Below are 25,762 nucleotides of genomic sequence, written 5' to 3'. Positions count from 1 at the left end.
GGTGTTTCTTGCGTACAGAGTTTCAGTTTGAAAATAAGAAAAAGTCCTGGAGATGAAAGGTGGTGATGTTTGCAAAACAATGTGAATGTACTTAATGTCAGAGAATTGTACACTTAAAAAAGGTTAAAATGGTAAAGTTTATGTTATGCATGTTTTACCAGAATTAAAAACAAACCAGAGGGCCGGCCGAGTGGCGCGTTTGTTAAGAGCTGGCTTGGGACGCCAGAGGGCCCCAGTTCGGATCCCACATATGAGGGCCAGTGACACTGCCCTCTACAGCTAAGATGCTGAACAACAGCTCAACCTGGAGCTGGGCTGCCGTGGGTCGCCGGAGACAGCGTAGGCTGCAGCCCCTGCTGCAGTGGGTTGCCATGGGCTACCGTGTGTGGCCAGCAGCCAGCGTGAGCGGCCAACAGCTGCAGTGAGCGGCCGTCCAGAAGCCGGCGACTGATCTGCCTCGCCTGGGAAGAGCGCAATGACGGTGCCAACTTGGGCCAGTGAGGCAACGTCCTCCACAATTAGATTGAAGAACAAAAGGACAGCAACTTGTCTGTTCCCCTTCCCCCAATTCCTCAGCACTGTTCCCATCCCCCAATTCCCCAATTAAACAAAACAAACAAACAAACAAAAATCTAAAAAACAAACCAGAATCCATAAAAGTCAGAAAACAGGGTATCACTTTTTTGTTTTTTTACAGATATATGCTACAGAGACCATCTTTGGAGGACATAATCTACAATAACCCAGTTCCAGTTTGTAGGCCCTGGGCTCCCCTAAGAAAGTAACAGTCATCTGAAGCAAAGCTCAGCATGTGAAAAAGGGAAACCTCTTGACAGCACTTTCATTGATTCCATGTATATGGGCTGTGGCTGGCCGATTCAGACAGCGCCTCTTAATGTTGCGGATAAAATGCAGCCCCTTCAGCCATGCCATCCCACATCTTAGCCTCTTCTGTTTCCTGATGACATTACTCAGGATGGAGAGGAAGGCCCTGCTGTTCACACATAAAGAGAATGGTTAGGAATGACCATACTAGCAAAGGATTTCAGAAAACTAATGCTGGATAAGCCTTCTGGAATCTGGTGGCTGGGCAGAGATGTCCAGAAGGAAAAACCTGGCCTTACAATAGGAACCAGAGACCTGAGGTCAGGTCCAGAGCTGGAGAGCTGGGTGGAACCCACACATCTTTCGTTTGTGTCTACGAGCAATGCCTAAAATCTCCTATCCCATTTTGGGTCAGAACACTTTGGTTCAGATGAGAAACTTGTATATGATCCAATTAATGGGAGCCTGAGGAAGACTCCTGCAGTTAAAACTGGAGTTTAGTATCTGCTATTAATATTCAGCTTAATTCAATGATCAAAACACATTGAGTGTTTTTAACTCTGAAATAGGTGCAAGGGGCCACAGGAATCCATAGGGCAAGAAAGTAAAAGCTGAGTTAAAAGGGATCCCTGCAGGACCTTCGGTCAAAGTCACAGTCACACCACATTGCCAGGTCCCAAGGCCATGGCTGGCTGCACACTTAGGAACTGGGTTCATGTCCCAAGAATACTCTATTCTGATAACCACGGGATTGGTGTTTTTGACCATTTCTAGGCACCATTCAGTACAGATGACTTTGTGAACATTTGTTAAGCTGAATACTGATGCAAGCTCTTGCTGTATGTATGTTACACTTCAACAAAAAGAAAATGTGCAATAAAATAAAATGAATAAAACAGTGCCATTTGGAGACTAAATAATCACAGCACATGAGTGATCCTGGGTTGGACCCAGGATGATGGGAAAAGAAGCAGTGTAAGGACATAACTGGGGCAATTACTGAACACTGACTGTGGGCACAGTGTTGTATCAATGTTTAATTTCTTGGTTTTGATCCTGTACTGTAATTGTGTAAGAGATTATTCTTGCTCCTAGGAAATACACACTGAAGGATTTAAATAGGAGTGATGTCTCACTGTATTCTCAAGTGGTTCAGAAAACATATTATATACGTGACTACATAGAGACAAAATTTATACACAGAGGGTGCCAAAAAATGTATACACATTTTAAGAAAGGAAAAAACTGTATTAAAATTGTAATACTCAATGTATAATGATAACAATAGATGAATACAAGTCATATTTGACTTCTGCAATTACAGGAGGTGCTCAAAGTGGTTACCATCAGCATAATTTTAATATTTTTTTCCTTTCTTAAAATGTGTATACATTTTTTTGGCACCCTCTGTATTTATGGGATATTTACATATTTATACAATTTGTGTGTGTGTGTGTGTGTGTGTGTGTGTGTGTGTGTGCACGCACACGTGCGCTTGCGCAGGGGGAGGGAGAGAGAGAGAGAAAGAGAGAGAGAGAGAGAAGGCAAATGGGGCAAAATATAAACAATTGGTGAATCTGGACCTGGGGTAATTATTGTATTATTCTTGCAACTTTCATGGAACTTTCATGGAAAGTTCTTGCAACTTTCATGGAAATTTGAAATGATATAGTACATACATACATGAAAGAATATAATACAAGGAATCCCTTGTCCTATTCTTGTAACTCCTCTGTAAATTTGAAATTGCATCAATAAAAACCACTTCCCCCAACCCCAGGGAGAAAAAATTTAAAATGATGTACACAGGAATGAAAATCAGGCTGCCAGGAACCACTTCCCTAATTCTTCCCAGCATATCTCCAAAGCTCATGCTGCAGATTCTTATTGTTGGGAAATCTCTCCTTTGGAAAGTTCAATCGGCTCAGTTCCTTGTCCTCAAAATCGGCGTGGATGTGCCCTTGGAACACAAGCCAGAGGAAGCATGCCCTGGGGGGCCGCACCTCTTCCTGCATTCGGCTGCTGGGTTCCCCGGCCTGGCCCTGCTGTGGCCCCTGTGCACACTGACCAAACCCAGCTGAGCCCCTTCACCAGGGCCCCTGCTTAGTGCCCCTGGGGAAGCCAACACTCAAAAGCCACCAGGCAGGCCAGCTGAGCTTATAGATGAGCCCTGGTACCACACAGCCCAGAATGGAAGGCAAGCTTGGTCCCCTGGTGCATGTGGGTCCTGTGAGGTGAGACTGTAGCCTCCCTCAGCCTCAATTTCCTCATCTATAAAAGGGGTGATATAACTTGGTGGGGGGATGGAAGGAAACTAGCATAAGGAAGGTGTCTGGCACATCCATGGGCATAAGAGCCCAACCAAAATCAACCCATGCCAGTGGTGTGTGGGGCTGCTGAGTGTGCACTGGGGTGCCAACACTAGGGGCACACACATGCACAAAAATGGTCATCTTGGATGGACTCACCCAGCACGTGGCTGTCAAGCTTCCAGAAATAAAAGCGATTTAATTTTATCATATAGTTAACCTTTGTGTCACTTGGGAAAGATTAAAATTTATTTTTAATTATGTACCAGTGGTGGTGGTGGGTTAAACTTTATCAGTATTTGGAAACTCAAAAGGCATTTAATGTGGTCTTGGGGGTAAGGCAGGAAAGGATTGTAGGATGAGTGGCAGGGGTGAAGAAGATAGTGACGGGAGCTCAAGGGAAGATTATGAAACAGGTTGCTCTGGTGACAAGGGTATTTATTTTATGTCCCCTATAGATTATTAGCAAAAACTTGAGCGTAGGCATGGGGATGTTCCCTGTGTGTGTGCGTGTGTGTTTTTTCTGTCACCAATGCCATAAGTCTAGCTCCTTCAAATAGCAGATATTCAACAAATGAACATATTTGTTGATCTCTCGGGATACAAGTGAAGGTAGAGTGCTAACTTTTGCTTGGGAGTAATTTCTGCCTCTCGTGTGATTCCGAAAAACTTTGAACTTTTAAACTTGAAGCCTTAATAATAAATGAAGATGTCTTGGGGTTATGTGAATTGTTCTCAACCCTTATCATTTGCACGCAGGGAATGAAAGAGTCATTCCACAGCATTATTCTAGTTACCAAAAGGGCTATTTTACCCCCTCCCTTTGATGTCCAAAATCTTTCTAAAGTTCCTATGTACAGAATATAACATAATGTTTCTTGGATGAGTCTTGTCAGGTCTTTAAGTAACAGCACTATGAATGTTTGGGAAGAGAATGGACAAAAGTTCTCCTAACTGTGGGAAAGTCTCAGGAAATCCATGTCACATGTCACAGGGAATGCAAAATAATACACTTTGTTAGCCAGCTGAGCCAGTGGTAGCTACCACTTAACAAGTGGCCTTCTCTACAGCAAGTACCATCCATCACGTCACTTAATGCTCACACTGTCCTGGTGTGATAGGACAGGAACTTTTAGTAATTTTATTTTACAGGAGAGAAAATTGAGGCTCTGAGTGTTTTTCCCACATCAAAAGCTGGTAACGGGGGTTGCAACAGGGATTGGCAGTCAGGGTCTCAGACTTAGAAACCTATGACCTTTCCACCAGTATTTTCCTAGGAAGGTTACACAGCTTTGATGCATTAAAAATAATACTGGGCTGTATTAATTTGAAAATGTCGATGTAAACACTTCTGGAAAGGCCCTGTTGCCTGTCCCAGGATGAACTTACCAGACTGTGAGACTCTCCTGGAACCCACGCCCCTCCTCTCCAAGCTCAGCCTGAAGACTTGACCAGAAGCCAGGGCTAACAGCTGGTATGGAAGTTTTCCTGGTGAGAGCCCAGGGCAACTCCCAGTTGCCTTATCTACATCTGCTTTTCACCTGGTTATAGACCCACCTTTCTCCAGGAAGGCTCTGACAGTCACTCCAATGTGTATGTCATATATCAGAGGTTCTGGACACAGTTAGCTTTTTTTTTTTGCTTTGTCTAGCTTGCCTCACATGGCTTATCCTGTCTTTTGTGTTAAAATAGTTTCAACATTTAAACATAAAGAATATTTCATAAAAATTAAGGAGGTTAACATAAAAACCCAAGTTCAAGTTTAAAAGTTAAAAAGTTTCTAGCTTTTTGAAAATTAAAAATGCTGGGCTGTCATGGTGATGTTGCCTTCTTCAGATAGAACTTCTGCTCTTCAGCTTGCTACAGTCGCCACCATTCCCTATTGCATTCCAATACTGAGTCCCAATGTCAGTTGCCATTTATCAACTGGGTTGGTTTTACAGTATCCATCTGGCCCCTGTAGGCTTCTGAGGCTGAGACCTCTGGTGTATTCATTCTAGCTATTTCTGACAAACTAAATAAGGCAGACAGCGTGGTTCAGGACAGATTGGGCCCTGCCCCCAGAGATCAAGCTCTTACGGATCTGGCATATGTTCATTTATAAACTGGAGACACTGTTAGCCACACTCAAGATTGCCTTTGAGAATTCAGTGAATAAATGCAATTATCTTCCAAGTCAGTGGGCATCAAACCTTTTCTGTAGAGGACCAGAGAGTCAATATTTTAGGCTTTGTGGGCAATACAGTCTCTGTAGCAACTCAGCTCTGCAGTTGTGGGGCAGAAGCAGCTGTAGTCAATACATAAATGAGTGGGTGTGGCTGTGTCCAATCACAAAAATAGGTGCCCAGCCAGATTTTGGCCTATGGGTCACTGTGTGCTGACTGTCCTACGTGATTGTCTCATCCCCTCAGCTCCTCCCCTCCAGTCCACTCCACATATTTCAGGTACGGGAGCTATTTCAAAAAGTGTGGGGCAGGCCTGAACAACAAATAAATAACAAGAATGCAGTCTTCCTCCCTTCCAAATGGGAGGTCAGCCCTGGCCCCGTGTTTGCTGTGTGGATTCTAAGGAGCAGAGAAGGAAACCATAAAGCTCAAGACTCCAGACAGGCTAAGATGATATAAGCAGTGAAGAAAAGAAGGTGGGGGCCAAGGTGGAGTAAACCAGGGGTGACAGCAAGACTCAGGGAAGAGTCTGAGAGAGTAGAGAGGGGCATTTTTGGAGGGAGTTGCTAGGCTCATGGGACAAGGTGCAGAGAAGGACCAGCAAGCCGACTGCATGTGTGCTGGGTGGGAGGCTGGTTCTGGCATCCTTTGAGGGACAACAGGGAAGATCTGAACTGCACTTTGGTTTTCTTGGTTAATGGATTACAGCCATGGTGCTAATGCCCAATGAGCTTTCTGAGGGTTACATATATATTGGATTATGTCACGCTCCTCAAAACCCTCCTTAGCTTCCAACTGCACTGAGAATGGAATCCCAACGACTCATCCAGCCAGCACGGCTGCCCCTGCTTCCCTCCTACCCTTCCCTCATGCCAGTCCCCACCCCCACCATCCATTACGCGCCCCACCCTGTTTTCTCAGATTCTCAGGCACTGTGCCCCAGCTTTTGCACGTGCCTCTCTCTTGCTGGGAATTCTGTTCTCTTGTTTCTCTCTTGCATGGTTCTGCTTAAATGCCACCTCCTTACGATGCCCTCCCTAATCATCCAGTTGGGCAGTCCTAACCCCCCCCCCATCCTGCAAGCTTATGTTTCTCTAATTGTTATCTGCTTCACCATCACGGAACACTCAGTGCCCAGGACAGGCCCTGCCACTGTAGCTGCTAAATCATTATTCATTGAATAAATGAACAATATATGTATAATATACACATATATACATTACACATTTCTTCATTCAGCATATTTATTGAACACCTGCTATTAAAGGCCAGGTGCCTAGCTAGTTCCCAGTGATACACATTCAGGACAGTGGGTGCTAAGTACATGCACATAATTTTCTTGCTTTCAAGTTCTACTTCTGGAAGGCCTGCACCAGAGATAATTAGAGAGACCTCAGAAATGGGTCACTTCCTAATTTCCATCGCAGACCAGGAATTCTCAACCTCAGTGCAATGGAAATTTGGGGCCAGATCATTTTTAGTGGGGGCTGCCTGTGCATTGTAGGAAGCCAGCCAGTTGTACCTCCACCTGAGTTGTGACAACCAAAAATATTTCCAGAGAACCAGGGGCCTAGACTGAACTAACTGGCTGTCCTGGACCAGAACACTAAGGAACTTACGTCTTCGATACCTCAGCATCTCAGGAGACTGGGAAACAAGCCCAGAATCTGGAAATAGAATGAGGGAGTGAGAAAGCCTCCTGGCATGCTCCTGCTCAAACATAAATAATGCATACAGAGTGAAAACACAATTCAACAAGGCCATTAGGTCTCAGGGACCAGGTCTGAAACAAGGTGGAGCACGGGCCACTCAGACCACAAAAATGACCGAATGGCCCCCATTCTAACACACACTGAGTGTCGGCTGTTTCTTTACCATTGATGCCTCCAGCTCTCTTTACTACGTCCATTTTCTAGATAAAAATTATTCAGCTACCCAATCACAGAATTTTCCTCACGTCCTCATAACACTTAACTCCTCCGTCGCAGTCACCAGATAAAATACAGGATGCCCAGTTAAATATGAATTTTAGATAATCAAAGAATAATTTTTTAGTATAAGTATGTCCCAAATATTGCATAGGATATACTTATGCTATAACTGAAATTGAAACTCAGAGGAGTGTCCTATATATTTTTTTGCTTAACCTGCAACTCTTTCTTCCTTACTTAGAATTACACAGCACAAGCCCAAATCCTGTAATAATTCCCTCCCAACTCCCTCATACTGAGAGCACTCCCACCCCATGGCTCTTCTGGCGTGCTCCCTCTGGTTACAGCAAGCTAGTTAACCTAATTATGGTGAAGTATGTATTCCTGATGGTCTTTGAGAAGAACCATCCCCACTTTTTGAGGCAGGAAACTCTGAAATGCAGCCATCTGACAGGCACAGTTGTGGTTGGCCAGTAGGGGACAGGCTGGAGGTGAGGAGCAGGAAAAGCAAATCAGGCTCACATCTCAATTAACAAGTGTCCAACACAGGAACCACGACATGAAAAGTGGTGGTGGGGGGGTCATATTTCATTTCAGAGTTGGCCAAGGCACAGAGTCAGCATTTTAAGGTCCCAAGGATGCTAAGTCCCATCTCTACGAAATTCCTTCCAAGCCAAAGTACAGTCACCATGGAACCAGCACAGAATTCACAAACTGTGTGACCCTGGGCAAGTTTTATAACCTCTCCATGTCTTCAGTTTCCTCATCCATAAACTGGGCATAATGAAAGTGTGAAGATTAAATAAGTTAGTGGGTTTAAAATGCTTGGAACGATGCCTGGAATAGTGTTTGTGAAATTAAACATAAATTTTATAAAGGAGTTGAGTAAGGAGGAAGGCTGGGCTGTGCATGTGGAGTGGCACCAAAATACATAGTGCATTTTACTGAAATGTCAAGCATTTAGCGAAGGACATGTTGCTCCTGTTTGTTCTCCTGTTCCTTTGGCAAATGGCGGTGTATACAGACAATAGAGTTCAAGAGTCATTTCCCCCAGGCTTTCCGAGGAGAGGAGAGGAGAGGAGCCTGCATCTTTGAATCTTAACACAGAGAATATCCAAGCACCTGTGTGTGGATAAATAGCAATGTTAGGTGTTAGAGGCTTAAAGGGGTGATTTTGCTTCTGTCTGTTACAGCTGAGTCACCCTGCCTCTGAGGATCTCCACTGGTGTGTCTGTGTGCAAACACTTTTGAGTGAGCAAATAAAATGTGACAGCGTAGTGGGAAAGCAGACAGAAAAGTAGAACATCTTATCAGACGGTGGCAGTAACATCAAGGCTTACAGAGAGTGAGTTACTGAAATCATTAAAGTACTATGTCTGAACTAATTGGGGCTCAAAACCCAGCTGGGAAGGCAGTATTACTCCATTTCCCAGACAGGGACATGCAGCCAGGTCTAGAATGCAGTTTCTATGCTTTTTGTATCATCCTGTCTACTCATTCAAATATAGAGTATAGAGCAGCGGTTCTTACACTTAAATCCCCTGGCAGGCTTGGGCCCCACCCTTGGAGTATCTGATTCACTGGTTCTGGGGTGGTTCCAAGAATCTGCATTTCTAAGAAATTTCTAGGTGAAGCTGATGCTGGAAGCTGGCACCACACTTTGAGAACCACTGGTCAAGTTTGCCTTGATAACAAGCTCTGGGCAATGCCAACACTGCCCAACTAAAGATGATTTAATACCTGTGTTTGACTTTGCTTTGTGCTACTAAAGAAGGGCTCAGGCCCTATGAGGCTATATGTCAGCCTGTTGATTTCTATTCAGAAAAAAAGAATACCCCAAAGGCTACCGTTGTATTCTAAAACTGTAACCAGTTTTTATTTTAACTCAATAAACTTATTACAGAATGCATTTCTAAGTTGACTACAAATATATTACTTGTCAGTGTTCTTTGAACCAGCTTTACATTAATTTCCTGGTTGAATAAAGCTTTGACAGAGTTCATTCTAATTTGTATGAGAGTTATGTTTTAACTTTCTGAAAATTACATATATGACACAATAGTCCAAACTTACATCTCCCTTCTGGGCACACTCCTAATTGTGAACACTCAGAGTTTCAAGTAAGCCTGGAGAAATATGTGGTTGAGGGGAATCAGGGGAACCTATTGCACTTCTGATTGAAAAAAAACCACAGTTTCTTGAAACCAGGAGGAATGTGTGGAGGCCAGACAGGCAACATGTAATATCAGAACTGGATGGCCAGAAGGTGCTGGAAAAACTGTAACAGTAACCCTATATCTTCTATTTTTGAAATTTAAACCTCTGATGTAATTCGATTTGACAGTGGTTTGGCTTGGGACTCTGAAAGTTTTTTTTTTTCCTTTCTGTGTTTGCCTCTCCTCCCACCCAAACTTGATGTCTATGTTTACTGTACATTTATTATGCACACTAGTTCCAACGGTTCTGTTTACTTCAGACCATTGTGCACACCTGGCCTGGTTTTTTTTTTTTTTTTTTTGCATCTGTATGGGATTCACTCCTGACCCTGGGGCAGACCAGCCTCCAGGAAGTCCTTTTCCTGAAGTTGCCTGGCCGACTTCTCCTTCTTTCTTTGTTCTGCCCTTCCTTGCATCTCTATAAAAGCTTTTGGCGATATGAAAAGAAGGAAGGCAGCCTTTGTGACAGGCAGTCCACTGTCTTCCCTTAACATTGGCATTTTGGAATAAAACCTGCTTTTCTTTCCACCAATCTCGCCTCGAGAGTTTTGGCTTGTGGTGAGCAGCCAGACCTTTTGCATGGTAACAAAACTACTCTATAAAACCATGAAATCCATTGCTTTTTTGAAACATGAACAGAAATTGCTGACCAATAAGTTCATGGCATTCCTAGAAAGTCATGCCTTGGAGGGCAGATCTGTGTCCTGGAGGTGTTTGGAGCAGATGATAAGAGACATGCTCCGTAGCCAAAAAAAGCCAACCTCTCTTCCAGAGAGTCACTGTTCCAGTGATGTCACCAGATGGAGCTTCCTGGGAGATCTCACTGGAAAAAGGGGAAAGGGATCAGAGCAAAACCCTTAGAAAGCCACATAGGTTGGGGGTGCCACAGGAGAAAGTCAGGCCAGGTCCGATTTCCATCCCTGCAATAGACTAACCAGCCCCAGCACTTCAGCCTCCGGGGCTTCAGTTTCCCCACCTGTAAAAGGAGGGGGTTTAGGCTAGAGAAAATGTAAGCTTTTGTTGTCCAATACAGAGGCCACCAGCCACATGTGGCTGCTGAGCACGTGAAATGTGGCTAGTCTGAACTGAGACGTACTCAGTGTAAAATACACACGAATTTCACAGTTGTTGTACAAAAGAAAAGGACATAAATATCTGATTAATATTTTTATATTCATTACATGTTGACATGATAGTATTTTAGATATACTAGGTTAAAAAAAATACCGGGGTGCCAAAAAATGTATGTATGTTTTAAGAGAAGTTATCTATGTATTACTTTTGAAGTTGAATTATGGTAGCAATGTGTAGTATGACGTTCGCTCAAAAGATAGCATTAATCAAATGAATGCTAGAGTCACCATGCAACAGGCAGGACAGTCAAAGAAAATGGCGGAAGCACAGTTGTAGTTTGAGGAGCGCAGGACCATTTAGAAGTAGTATTTGAAATTTGAGAATGTTGTGGAAGCACAATGACAATGGAGGTGTGAGTGTGCAACAGAACCTCCAACACGCCTAACAATTGCACGCATTCGTGGTAAGTTTGAGATGCATGGTACCGAGAGTGATGTGCGCAAGAAAAGATCTGGGAGGTCTTGCACAGCAACAAGTCCTGCTGCTTCTGCTATGGTGTTGGAACAGTTCACACACTTGCCACAGAAGCCTACCAAACAATGTTTGCCGTAATCAGGAGTGTCTGGACACTGATGGTAACCACTTTGAGCACCTCTTGTAATTGCAGAAGTCAAATGTGACTTGTTCATCTTTTGTTATTGGTATATATTGAGTATTACAATTTTAATAGTTTTTTCCTTTCTTAAACTGTGTATACACTTTTTTTGGCACCCTCTGTATATTATTAAAATCGATTATGTATGTATATTATTAAAATCAGTTAAAATCTATTTTACTTTTGTGGCTACTAGAACACGTAAAATGACATCTGTGGCTTACTTGTATTTCTGTGGCACAGCACTGCCTATGCCTTTCCAGCTATAAGTGTCTCAGAAGAACTTATTTATGGAAAATAAAAGACACATTCAAATTCTAATGTCAGGTATGCTTTACAATATTATTATGAGTAATTATCAATATGTCAATCACTCTAACCAAATCTCTAATTGCTATTTTGTTTCCACTGAAAGGTGCTTAGTACTTTCCTGGTCGTAGACTGGTATATGGTGCCTCCTGGATGCTTGACATGAGATGTGACGTTTATTCACTGCTCAGGGGTTGTGCTGGGAGATCAAGGGAGCAACACTCATATCTATGACTTTTAAGCATCCACAGATCCATGTAAGGACTTGTTCAATGAAATTATTGATTAAAATGTGATTTTGGTTTTATCCATTATTTTTCAAGCTCCTGCCATCTCTGTCCACTGTACACAACAGTGAACTGCTGTCCTGGGCTGTGCAAGCAGAAAAATGTCTCTCTGCACAAAGAACAGTCTGAAAACTCAAATGCCAAAATCACTGAGGCCCAAGATGTGCAGTGGTGCCATTTCTGGATGATAGAAAATTTGCTGCAGGCAGAAGTTTTGAAAACAGAGTAACTTTAAAATGCCAACCAAGGATAGCCTGGGTTAAGGGAAGTTAGTTGGGTAAACTGAATCATCACCCGGTTTATCTACTAGGTCGTCAGGAAAGTCATGACGCATTTTTGCATTGAAAAACAGAAAAATACGTCATGACTTTCCCGACAACCCAATAGTTTGTAGAATCAGATTTTAGCAATTAGGTTTCTTCAGAGTAAGTTGTACCTCTATTCAATTATGATGCCAGAGAGCTCTACTATGGCTTCTCTGAACCATAATCACAGGCTTTCTGTTTCTAAAGACAGACATGATGCACCTGTTATCCATGCAAAATGACAAAATGAGGATTTCTCAAACTGAGCATCAGCTGCTGAGCTGAGCCCTGAACAGCCCAGCTGGTTTGTGAGCCCCGGCTCAGGGCATGCCCCCACAGAATGAGCAGTTTGGAGGCACAAGAGAGCAAGGTCCCTGTAGTCAAAACACATTTTCTTCCTGGTTAGTTAAGACCAACTGTTCCCCTGTCCCAGAGGCAAAGGCAGGCAGGAAGTAGGCACTCAGAAAGAGGAAACTACCAACCTACAGGCTGGCAAGGACAGGCTCGCCCATGCATAGCTGAGAGAAATTAGAATTGTTGAGTGGACAATTCACAGTGGTCCTTTCTGGCATTGTTCTCTGCTATAAGAGGATGCCCCTCAGGGTCAAGGATATGGCAAGAAAAGGGCAAAGCAAACCCCCCCTGGCAGAGCTCAAGTTATGAGTTAAAATTTGCTTTCTGGCACTACACTGGGGCCACAGCTAGGCCTTCGTACACAACATTTCTGTCACAATTTTTTCTTCAGACAAAAGTAAAGGTAGACATCAGCTCAGCCCATGGGAGTTCCACTCTCAGTGGATAAAGTGGGTGTATGCCAGCCTGGAAGGGTAGTTGGGGACCAGATGGGGCGAGGTGAAAGGTGAGGGAGTAGAGGAAGGATGGGCAAAGCCTGGAGCATTGGCGGGTTTGAGCCACAGGAGCAAACTCATGATGACACAATGGCAGGACTGATGGAGGAAGAGTTCAGGAGAAGGTGGAAACACAGCCTGAAAGTCCTTGAATGTCAAGGTGAAGAGTACAGACTTGGTCCTGGGCCCACATGAGCCAGCGTCTACAATCAGGTAACATGGATGGATGGAATGGTTTGTGAGAAAATAAACAAATGGTGATGCAGGTGGATTATGAGCAAAATCAATAGTGCTCACAAATGAAAGAAGTAGGGAGGTGGGTGAAAAACAGGAAAGAAGGGTATAGATTTTGGAGACTTGAAGGGGATTTGCCAGCACTGGGTGCCTGGATGGGAGGGTTTGGAGGAAGCTGTGGAATTCAGGAAAAAAATGAATCAAAGATGACTTTGAGCTTCTCTCCCCTGTGCAGGACCACTTCGAAGTTTACCAGCCTAGACAATGTTTTTCTCACATAGTCTCTTTTACATAACACAACCTTGAAATCTGATAGCAATAGGTGTCCACAGCTATGACTTAAGGACAAATAACTTTGGCTGCCTTGTCCAGGGTATCACAGGCCTGCCTCATGTGTTTTCACAGAGGTCTTATAGAGCAGCAGGATACTATTTCTCACAGGTGGTTGAGTTAAATTAACAATGGCTCTGGAAAGGACTGTGGAAAATGTGTTTGTCCAGCATAGGATTTCTGTGGCCAGGATTCTGGGATGTCATCCACATGAACAATAACCATGGGGCATTCTCATTTACCCCAGAATACTCAATCGGTGAATTATCCACAACTCTCATGTCCTGCGACTTATCTGAGTCATTTCCATGAGCCAGAACAGATTCGAAGCCACAAATCAAGGCTTGCTACTAGTGGTTAGCAACTCTGGCTTAAATACACAAACTGGATAGGGGTAGAAAATGATGAAAAAGAAGTCCAGTGATCGCCTTTCAATTATCTATGCTTTACACAAAAATCACATGAACCCTAATAACTAAGAAAGGTATAATAAGCATGTGAATTCATCTATGAGCCAAGAATATAACCAAAAATTTTCATGCTTTATGAAATTGCCCTATCTGGTTATAAAGCACCACTGGTGATGTGGAGAACAGCACTACCTAAGAGTCATTCCGAAATTTAGTGCTATCCACCTCCCTAGATAATATGGAGTCAATTTCGGCTCGCAAATCAAAGGCCACTTCCTCAGGAAAGATTTCTCTGGAACCCTGTGTTACATCAGATATTCTCAAAGCCCCTTTTACTTCTCATGCAAAACAGTGTTTTCTCTTATGATTTATTATTATGGGTTTAGTGTTGTGATTATTTGATTAATGTCTTTCTTTGCTACCAGACTGAAAACTCCATGAGGTCAGGATGGCCTCTGGTTTTTCTCTCCTCAGCACCTAGTTGATCATAGGTGCTCAATATTTAGGTGCACAGGTATATAGAAATAAAATCATAAGGAATAAATGAAGGCCCAGTGGGTCCCAGAATGTGCTGAGCCATCTCAATAACTGCACTCTAGCATTTTCGAACCAAACCTCTAAAGAGTCACTATTAAATGTCCAGAGTGCAGTTTACTTCATCCTTACAGATAACTACATGCCTAAATTATGAAATAATTAATAATAATATTTATTTTTAAAATTATGTTAATAATATTATTCCATAATAATAATTACGTATTTCCATAGTAAAGAATAACAATGTTTATAAAGAAGAGGAAAGAAAGAAGTACAGTTGACCCTTGACATGGAGTTAGGAGCATCAAGCCCCAAGCAACCAAAAACCTTTCATATAACTTTTGACTCTGTAGTTGGCCCTTGGCACCTGCAGATTCAGCCAACCTCAGATGAAAAACAGCATTTTCGTTCCACAGTTGGAAAATCCCTGGATACAAAGGACTGACTATATTTATGGAAAAAAATCCACATATAAGTGGGCCCACGTAGTTCAAATCATGTTACTGAAGGGTCAACTGTATACGGTAACTATATCATTTACACAAACATCTAACTTAAATAAATTTCAGCTCTGTAAAACAAAAACAAGACAGACAATACCAAGTTAAATAGTGAAGGCCACTTTGCCCACATTTTCCTCAAGGGCATTTGACTCAGGAGAGATGGACAAGTAGAACTTACTCTCAGCAGGTTCAGGCAGGCCTCTAAACTCTTGCCAATTGATTCTTTTATAGGCCATAGCCCAGAAATACAAGTTAATGACATTTAACCTACTGTTCAACTGAAAATTAAAAACAAAATTTTTTTCCCCAGGACTGCAGAAAAAACTGGGTCCAGCAAGGCCCCTTCCTAAAGGAAATTTCAAAGGCAATTTTGACTATACTCAATTTTCTCCTTTTGCCTTGACTTTAATAGCTAGCTACTACATATGATTCAGCTCCACTGCACTTCCTGAGCATAAGTGGTAATTATGGACTAGTCAGTATTTAGATTGATGTAGGTAGTGCCTTGGGTTAAGGAGGGGGTTGGGTTAATCCCTTCTACCAGGATAAAATAAATATCTCAGCCTAAGACAGAATCCAGGAACTGGAGACAAGTCAGAAACCTGATGGGTTTAGCGTGTGGTCTGCAGGAGACTGGAGGAGCCCCTCGTCTGCCTTATGAGGAAGGACACTATGTAGGTTTGATTTAAATTGAGTAAACTGATTGAGAATTAAGACTGCTATGTCCACATAGCTTAACTATTAGTACTGAGAATCAAGACCATCTGTGTCAACATAACTAGGAGGTGTAATCAAACAATAAGGTGACTATTTAAACAAGAAAACAAAATTATTACAGTAAAAGACATGTTGTCATTAATACCCCTCAAAATACTCCCCCTCACTTCCAACACACATCCCATCGTTCTTACCACTTTCTGAAGCAGTTCTGGAAGTCCTCTTTTGTGAGTGCCTTTAGTTGAGCTGTCATGGCTGCCTCAATATCCTGAATTATTCTGACTTTGGGGAAGAGCCTGAAGTTGTACGGTGACAGATCCGGTTAATAAGGTGGATGAGGATACACCTTAATGTTTTTATTTGACAGAAATCGCCGTATATCAGAAGCAATGTGTGACATGGAGCGTTGTCATGATGGAGGATGATATTTAAGGCACATTTTAAAATACACTTCTCTCAACCATAGCTCACACCCGACTAACTGACTGAACAAGTTGAAACTTGTCATACACTGTTACTAAGATTCGATGTGCCACTTTCCGTATTGAAGATCCCTGCCTTTCCATTGGATGGCACTCAGCAGCAGCATTCACTGTATTTTTTTATCACAATGCAAAGGCTCCATGTCACACATTGCTTCTGGTATGGAAATCTGTCAAATAATAACACTACGGTGTGTCCTCATCCCCCTTATTCACTGAATCTGGCACCGTGCGACTTCTGGTTCTTCCCCAAAGTTATAATGACCATGCAAAGTAAACGTTTTGAATCAATTCAGAACATCGAGGTAGCCACGGCAGCGCAACTAGACACTCACAAAAGAGGACTTCCAGAACTGCTTCAGAAAATGGCAAGATGGGATAGTGTGTTGGAAGTGAGGGGGAGTATTTTGAGGGTGATTAATGGCAATGTGTCTTCTACTGTAATCATATTTTTTAATTTAAACATTCACCGTAGTTTTTGATCACGACTCATATTTCTTCCAGGATATTCTTGCCCAGAAAGTTAAGGCTGTAAACCAATAAACAACTTGTTTGCTGCAAGAAATTCCTATAAAACAATCTGTTCTAAGTGAATGGTTTGTTCACCTGGGAAAACAGCTTGCTTGTCAATAATGGATTACTTGCCAAAACTCAAGAACCCTTGTCTTGTTGTAGCCATCAATCCTGTACTATTATGGCACAAACTTTGCTGAAATCCAATCACTTCTGTGCTTGAAAAACACAGCTTAAAGGATTTGGACCTAGACCTCTAAACCCTACAGATATGTCTCCCAACCTCCTCTTGCTTAGACAACAACAGGACTGTGTCCCAGCGATGTCCTCCCTTACCACAGTCAGCTACTGAACTTAGCTTTCCTTTATCAACAGGCTCTTCTGATGGATTTTATGGAGTCCATAACTGACACAAAACATCAAGTTTGGTCTTTTGAAAATAGGAAGCATTTAAATGCGAGTTAATACATACTTCCAACAACAATTAGTAAAATTGTCAGTTTTCCTCCTTAATAAAGTTAAGAGGCCTCTATATCATTCCTCATTGAGGAAAGGTTTGGTGTTTCAACATCTGCCTATGACACATTTTTTTTTTTTTTACCAATTTTCTGTTGGGCAAGAAAATTAATCAGAAAAGTGTAAAAATAAACCACTGGGGTTTTTTGTATTTATCTTTACTTATTATTTTTCCCAACTTTATTGAGATATAATTGACACATAACATTGTGTTAAGTTTAAGGTATACAATAAAGTATATGCACTTTTAAAGCATGCATGTGCAAGCATGAAAGCTTGCTTACATTTAATGTATTCCTCAAAGACTGTTTTAAAATTTAAGTTAAAGTCACCTTACTCCAAATATCTAAAAATGTAACCTAGACTGAATATACAAACTTAGGAGTCTTTATCCTGAAGTTTTCAACAAATAATATCATTTGCCTATACCATGATTTTCAACAGATTGTGTTATGGAGCCTCAGAGAATACCTACCTCCCCACACCAAAGGCCCTCAATATGTTGGGTAAGTAAGGGGATAAATGAGTACTATTCCAACTGTAAGAAAGGAGGTCTTCTGGGCCGGCCGAGTGGCGCATTGGTTAGGAGTTGGCTTGGGACGCCAGCTCTGAGCAGCAGGGCCCCAGTTCAGATCCCACATGGGCCGCTGACGCTGCGCCCTCTACAGCTAAGATGCTGAACAACAGCTCAACCTGGAGCTGGGCTGCTATGAGTCGCCGGCAACGGTGGAAGCTGCAGTGAAGCTGCAGTGGGCTGCTGTAAGCTACCGTGAGTGGCTGGTAGCCGGTGTGAGCTGCCAAGAGCCACCATGAGTGGCCGTCGAATGGCCGGCAAGCGACTGCCTCACCCGGGAAGAGCACAATGATAATACCAACATGGGCCAGTGAAGTGACATCCTCCACAAGTAGACTGAAGAACAAAAGGACAGCAACGTGTCTGCTCCCCCTCCCAGACTCCCCAACGGTGCTCCCGTCCCCCAATTCCCCAACAAAATCTTCAAAAAAAAGAAGAAAGGAGCTCTTCTTTTCCAAAGCTTAAAGTACAAAAGATGGATAGTGAACAACAGCTCACTCAATTTTGCTATTTTTCATACACTTAAAGCTACATAAGAGGAAAAAGTTATGAAATAAATAACTCAAAAAGTGAGTATCTAGTTGGATAAAGTAACTACCCCACTGTTTTACACATACCCTAAAAAAGTATTCTAAAAGCTTTACAAAAGCAATCAACACGACAAAAATACATAATCATAAAACCATTTTTAACTTACTATGAAAAATACTATCTCTAAGGACCATATATGTTAATGCAATCAAAACACACAGTAATTCTCAAAAGTACAGGACCTATACAATCAGAAATATTCCCAGGCTCTGTCTAACCAGGGCTCATTTTAAGTAACTCTTCACTATTCTCCGCTTCTATAATTGTAATATAATCTTTTTTTTTTTAAAGGTTTCATTGGGGAATTGGGGGAGGGGAACCGGGGAAGAGGAATAGCCAAGCCGCTGTCCTTCAATCTTAGTTGTGGAGGGCACAGCTAGCTCAGCTCCAAGTCCAGTCGCCATCCAGCTGCCTGTCTGCAGCTCACGGCTGCCCAGCTCAAGGTGCTGTGTTCAATCGTAGTTGCGGGGAGAGGAGGCGCAGCCCACCATCCCATATGGATGTCGGACCGGCAACCTTGCTGCTAAGAGCCTGCCTATGACACATTTCAAATGTACACTTTACCTCAGTTTTTCTACTCTTTTACATGATTCTGTATTTCCCAAATGTTCTACAATGAGTATGCATTATTTTGAGGGTGGGTAAAAGAACACAGAGCAAAAGTCATAAGAAGGAAATTATTTCCAAGTGTAAATTGCAAATGACTCCCAAGTCTTAATTTAAAACACACATATACACACAGTATATACAATACCCATTTAGAATCTTAAACTAGTAAGGTAATTTTATCCCATCAACATCAATATGCATATAGAAAAGTTGTATAATTCTAATGCTGCCTTGGTTCTCTCTTGCCTGATCATAAGAGGCATCTGGGGTGTTTGATAAAATATACCATCAAATAATATTCAGTCAGTAAAGGGTGAGGCCAAGGAATCTGTTTGTTGTTGTTGTTTTTTTGTTTGTTTTTTTGTTTAACGAGCACTTCAGTGATTCATACAACCGAGCAAAGTGTAAAACACAAAACACAGGGCCAACAGCACTGATTCACTGGAATGCAAAGTCCAACTTCCATCGTAAAACAATCCAGCCGAAAAAGGAAGGACTGAGCCGTTGACAAATAGAGATTGCCTCAACTGTCTTACACAGGGTGGCATCTCTCAGTGCCTGGGTTTTGGGCCCGTCTGGAAGCACTAACTCACGAAAGCCCCAAACTACTCTCAAACCTGGTAACAGCTCACAGCTGGGCTCAGGAGAGCTCCCACAGCCCGAGCTGGCTCAGAGAGCAGGCTTCCCCTGCAGCTTGCCGGAGCGTCTGCAGCACCCAAGGCAGCCCAGGAAAGGGAGCAAGCTGCCGCTGAGCGATCCCAACCAAGCCTTCTTTTTACCTTAAAGAAACTTCCTCGCTTGTCCAAACTGCGGGTACCCATGGTCCAAGCTGACATTTCCACCAGTGAGGCTCTACTGCATGCCTGGGACTCCTGAAGGTAGAGACATTTTTAATGGTTAGTCCAGCCTGTAGGAAATTCCTTTCTAAGCCACAGAACACTCACAACAACAGTCCTGCCAAGATCTTTTTCCGTCAACAACACAGTGCCATTTATTTCCCACCAAAGCCCTTCCATCTCCTTTCAGGCTGATTTCCTGCCTCAGACAGCACAGTTCCTAGACTATGCCCCCACCTCACTGTCCCACCTCCCGCTTCTCCAGCTGACACAGGGGGTCTCTGGGACTGCAGAAAGCATAATGATGGCTTTGTGTGTTTGCTTGACCTCACACTCAAGTCCTAAAGGGGCCAATATTAGATGTCACCATAATTGCTCCAAAGCTTATGGAGTTAATGTGGCTGATCACGGAGGGACAGTGGAAGAATGAGGCGGTGCATGTCCTAGGAAATCCTGCTGGAATGGGATGAGGTCATCCTTAGCTCTGTTAGCCCTCTCCCCCAGGCAAGGTCAACACAAGGGCACTGGGAATTAATCCTTCTATTTCCTCTTTAGAAATCAAAGATTGGAATGAAATCCTGTGTCCCTGTTTACAGAGGTCAGTTTGTGTAAGAAACAGATGTAAACAGTTTTATGATAGCCCGGGGGGGGGGGGGGATGCCCTTTTGAAAATGTGGAGAGAAATTTAGAGGCATGATATGATTCTGAATCATAACCCTGGCTATTTGAGCTTGGAATTTCCCTCATTCAAGCATCAAAATCCAATACCCTTCCCTTTTGGTCACAAAGCCTTCAATGTAGGTAAAACAAATACATACCTAGGCAGCTGGCCATACCTGGCCAGCATGCATTGAGAAGACCTGGGGAGTGTCCCCAAACCTTCCTCACCCAGCAAGGCTGGGCCAGCAGTAATTATAAAACCACCCTCCTACTCACGATTCCTTCTGTTCACCAGAACACAAGATATTAGCTGGTCCTAACTCCAAAGCATACAGCGGAAGGACAATAAAAAAAATATTCAATGAAAACATCTCGAACCACATTAAGGAATATTAAAAGGGGTTCAGCTGTGGGGGTGGAGTGGGGAGACACTGAAGCCACGGAAGCCAGTGCCAGTTTGCTGAGGCTGTTTCATTATTAGCTGGGGGACAGAGAGCCAGCTGCACCAAAGGGATGGTTCAACAAGTGGAAAAGCATAATTACTTTGCTGAGAACTGCACATGCGTGAGTAAGCAACGCTCTTTCAAGAGAGGCTCATTTCAGCCCCAAGATTTGCCTCTCCATTCACATCCATGGTGGGCTGCCACAACCTGTGGGATCCCATCTAGGAAAAAATAATAATGCAGCAAACACCCACCCCTCCTTCTGGAACCTTCACCTATTTTAGTCATTTCTCCATCACTCGGTCACTTTAAAAGTTCAGAGGTGTCTTCCCTGCATTTCTTTTCACTTGTAATACTACTGGATGAAGGCCAGGTTCCAAAAATGTCTTCAGAAGACTGGTGAGCTTTGCACTGCAATTGTGCTGACTCCAGAGGTTCAGATTCTTGGGCTCAGCCACTTAATGGAGTCCCAGGTCCACGGCCTTTGAAGTTCATCACTTATTAACCAAGTCCACAGACTGGAGCGACTCCAGGAAGAAAACACAGTGCTGTGTTCAGAACGAAGGGTGGAATGGGAACCACTCTGTAACCTTGCGGAGCAAGCGATTAACTGTTTCGACCCAGAAGCACACAAATAAAAAAGTACACTTCTTGAAACCAAGCCTAATGTCTGTAATTCTTTTTCTTTCGGACTTTTTCTCGGCAAGGGATTTGACATCGCACAGCAGTTAAGGAACGGCTCAGCAAGAGCCAAGACTTCATTCCTCATCCAGACCTACGACTCTGTTCTGTTCAGAAATCTGCCGTATACAAACCCTTTCTGATGGGCCATGACAGGCAAGGAATTTTGCCTATAGCAGCGGAGCAGTTTGAATTCCAGAAATTTACTAGTTCAATTAGCTGCCTGAAAAATGCATGAGTGCACTTCAACTCGAGCGGTCCTCAATGAAACATGCAGTTTGGATTCTGTATGGAGCAGGCAGATCCATCGCATTTCTTCAAAAAGATGCAGGTCGCATCAACTCCTTCTTTAAGAGGCCGCTCCAGGATGGAGATGTGAGCAGGCGATAAGAACAGGCTGCCAAGTGTCACAGCAGGTCCTTCCCACAGAAAGAAATCCGAGTAGACAGCACATCACAGATTATTCTAATTTTTAAAAATAAAATTCTTAAGAACCCCAAAGAAGTTCTGGATTAGGGTCTTTCCTGTTGTAGCAATAGTTTCCTTCCCAAACCATAACCTCTAACACCTTGGCTCAATAGGAACAGAAATTTACTAGAATTTAAAACAATTACCTCTTCCCATTCGCGGCTACCACTTCTCCTCCCAGGGGGCTACACCAGCATTTTCATCCTAAAACCACCCCAGTAACAGGCCAGACTAAGAAATAAAAAGGTACCGTAGTTTGAGAGGCTGTACAATTCCTCCAGAGTTAGATGGTGGAAGCTTGCTCCTTTCCGGGTTTCCTTCAAGGGTAAAGTGGATTCTTGAAAAATCAGCCCAGTGTGTTCAGTGGATCTTTCCAGATGCTAGCTAAAAGCTAGCGGAAAAAAAAAAAAGTCCTAATGGGACTAAAGGACACTGCAAACATTTTGGAGCTGCCAAGCCTCTTCAATAACACCACTGAAGGAATGTAAACGAAGCTGGTTGCTCCAGTCACTAAAGGACAAAGGCAGGAAGTGATTATTCCTCACTCTCCAGAAACACCAGGCTCTGCCACTTTAGACCTAGCTGTGGCTCCCTTGTGGCCCCAAAAGTGACTGCTGGGGTGAAGGTCTATCCTGAAATTTCAGCACAAAGGACTCCCTGAGTCATCCGGCCAGGCTTCAGGCTACCTTGACTGTCGCGTAAAAAGTCTGTTGAAGGTTGGCTTTCCAGCCCATTCTACAGAGCCACTGAGGACAGGCGCTGAGGCTCCACTGCCTGGACTTGGGCTGCAGGCGGGCGGATGGGGACAGGAACACCAAGTGCCTATCCTGTTCATTGATCAGTGGAACTGGGTTGAGTCACTGGCGCGCTTCCAGCTTTTGCTCTACCTGGCCACCGGCCAGATCTTGGCAACACAGAGATCTGAGATGTGTCATCCTCCTCTCCTGCTCTCCCCCCCTCCCCTTCCTGTCTCCCCGCTCCACTCTTGATTTATTTAATCAAACTGTACTTTCCTACTTTATTTGCCTGCGATCACAAGTGCAAACCCACAAGAGATGCAGCAGTAACACTTAAACATTGGCATCCATCACTCACAAGTGCGATTTAAAAGAAACGTAGCTTATTCAAGTCATGGGTTCTTATCTCGAAGCTGCTGTGCGAATTGCCACAGAAGCGTTCTCATCACTACCTTTTTGTTCTTCTTTCAAGCCAGGCAGAGTGAACTTCAGTTCTTAGTAAACAAGATTTCGTTGCTATAATTACTTTACAATCAAATTGACTGGAGTATGAGAAAGTGACTCACCCTTCGGGACCTGTCAGGTCAAAGCCAATCCCAAGAAATGCACTTCACCTCGCCTGATAATGGCAAATCTTCTCTCTTTCTAATGTTTTTTGTTTGTCTTTAATAAGAGAGGTAGAAGCAAGTGGGTGGCTCTAGTGTCTGGGTCCAGGGCAGGTCTCTTAATATTTCCATAATTCTCTTGGTATTACCACAGCTTTTATAAGTTGGACAGAAAAACTCTTTCAGGCTCTGGCTTGACAATTCAAGTTATGTGAATTTTTAATTTTTTTCTTTCTTTAAGCATCTTGAGTCACCATCCAGCTCTCATTTTCCCTCAGTCAATAATCAAACTTTTTTTTTAAAGAGCAGGTCATGAAAACTATTCATCCAAAAAAAGAAAGCAATTTGTGGGAAGTAAGAAACCAGAAGCAAAGACCTGTATTCCCAGCCTACTCACTCAATTACTGTGTTTTTAGAAACAATGCTCAGTTTTCTCAAGAATAACCAAGGATAGTAATTATTATTATTATTATTATTATTATTATTATTATTATTATTTTGAAGGTGCTCAGGGGTGAAACTGCATTTCTGCTGCTCATACAATTGGCCTGTAAATGGGGCTAATTCTGGTGGAGGTCCATCCCATCCCTCCTTGGAAAACTGGTATCTCAGCCTTTTGCCTCGTCCACACTGCAGAAGCTCTGCAGGTGCCCATGTGCTGAGGTGAGGACACTTCCACCGATGGCAATGTGCACCACCCTGGGCAACAGGTGGGCAGCTCTGCTGGCTAGAAATTCCTCCTTTTCATGGATGGGAAACTGCCTTTCTTCTCTTATGTCTCACCCCATGCCCTCATTTTATTTCTTGGTAACAAGGTGGATCTCTCTTCCACATCCCTGCAGACATGTCTATTACTTCCTTGAGAGACAGCTTCTCCTGAGGGAGGTGCTGGACTCAGGGTTGGTGCACTCTACCCATGAGGAACAGGGCTGAGAAGGAGAAGAGGGCAGCTATCTGCAAGGTAATTCTCTTTTGGCATTTCAGAAGTGTGTGTCTGGTCAAACCTCCTCATTTGAAAGCTCCATGTGGTAAGTGGTCACACATCCTGCACATTGTATAGTGACTGTGCACATACAATGAGGAAGTTTCATAAGCCACATTGGCTGTTAACCCAAAGGACGTCATGGATGGGAAGCCACACACTCCAGGTTTTCCTCAGGGTCTACTTGTCAACCTATAAGCACTTGAGTTTAGAGCTTTCTTTTCCAAGGTATACTCTATTACGCTGTAATAGACCATTATAATTCTAATCTCATTACTCTTCATTCTTCTAATATTTTTTGTTTGGCTAACTAACAGCCTACTCATACGTCATTAGTGAAGCAGAGTAAGGAACATACACAGAGTCCAAATGGCTACATAAAAATGTCCTGTTCAAGAGGGTAGATCTCACGTTAAGTGTTCTTACCACAATAAATAAAATAAAAATGTTCCAGATTAAAACCACCTCTATGAAGGAAAAATAGAGGTTCATCATCCCTATATAACAAACTAGCCCCCTAGGGCATCTATTGCCTGGAATGCCATGTACTAATTTGCTACTTTTTCCTTCATCTTGATACTGCATATGTTTCTCTTTACAAACCTTCCACTTCACCGTTAGGATGTTTACCCTCCCTTTTCAACAGTGATGTGCTGAAAAATGTTTAAAAACTGGCTTTCTGGGGGAATAAAAGCCCCAAGTGTTTAGCATTTGCCTATTTTTTGGTGCAAATACTCCTAATCACTGGCAATTTCAAAATACCAAGGTAACATCAAAAGGCTGCAAAATGCATGAAAATTTAACAGTCGGCTCTAGTGACAGAAAGAATTGACTCTCCTTCACTGTTCATTTAATTCACCCATTCTAAACCACAAGGTCTCTGAATAGCTTGCTTTTATTTGATTCTTCATACAATGAAGTAATAAAAAATAGCAGAAGTAAGAAACTGGATCTCTAGATTGAAACCAGTTCTTTATCAATGAAGCCACATTATTTGTTCCTAGTAAGACATGAAATATTTCTGGGTGTCTTCATAATCAAGTTAGATGTTGCCATCAGGGAAATTTGAAGGAAGCTGCGTGTTCAGCCTGTAATTTACACTTAGTAGGTTCCATTTCTTCAGAAATTGAAGAGAAGATCTTCCATTAGCCAGTCAGACATTGGGGATCCTCTCCGCCTTATTCAGAGTAGTATCTTACACAGTGCCTTGCACATATGTGCTCAGTAAATGTTGGATATGTAAGTGCACGTGATTTTACAGAGAAGTCATCTGGGTTACAAGGAATGGTTTTTAAGGAATGGCTTCCTCAAAGCATACTCTTTAATGCTTTCTCATTTGATTTCCAGTCCCGAACCATCTTTTCTGTTACTCCATATTGTCTTGCAGCAGCACAATTATTATTTTCCTTA

The 25,762-nt window shown here is 42.9% G+C and overlaps 1 protein-coding gene across 9 annotated transcripts in view; it reads right to left on the bottom strand.

Annotated features, from left to right (window-relative positions):
* The window catches only part of RIN2 (Ras and Rab interactor 2), a 227,069-nt gene that overhangs the window by 83,520 nt on the left and 117,787 nt on the right, over positions 1-25,762 (bottom strand). For 3 of the 9 annotated variants that reach the window (XM_019653108.1, XM_019653105.1, XM_019653114.1), the window contains one exon: positions 19,720-19,812. In XM_019653108.1, coding sequence (XP_019508653.1) covers positions 19,720-19,776 — 57 coding nt within the window. In that variant the 5' untranslated portion in view covers positions 19,777-19,812. Of the gene's footprint in view, positions 1-19,719; positions 19,813-20,026; positions 20,113-20,594; positions 20,647-21,133; positions 21,179-22,278; positions 22,810-25,762 lie in introns of those variants that run through there. The other 6 variants (XM_019653107.1, XM_019653111.1, XM_019653110.1 and 3 more) reach the window with 6 other exon arrangements.

Source organism: Hipposideros armiger, unplaced genomic scaffold (assembly GCF_001890085.2).
Source record: "Hipposideros armiger isolate ML-2016 unplaced genomic scaffold, ASM189008v1 scaffold_195, whole genome shotgun sequence".
Classification (NCBI taxonomy): Eukaryota; Metazoa; Chordata; class Mammalia; order Chiroptera; family Hipposideridae; genus Hipposideros; species Hipposideros armiger.
Note: the sequence above shows the minus strand (reverse complement) of the source record. Positions and strands in the feature narration are given on the sequence as shown.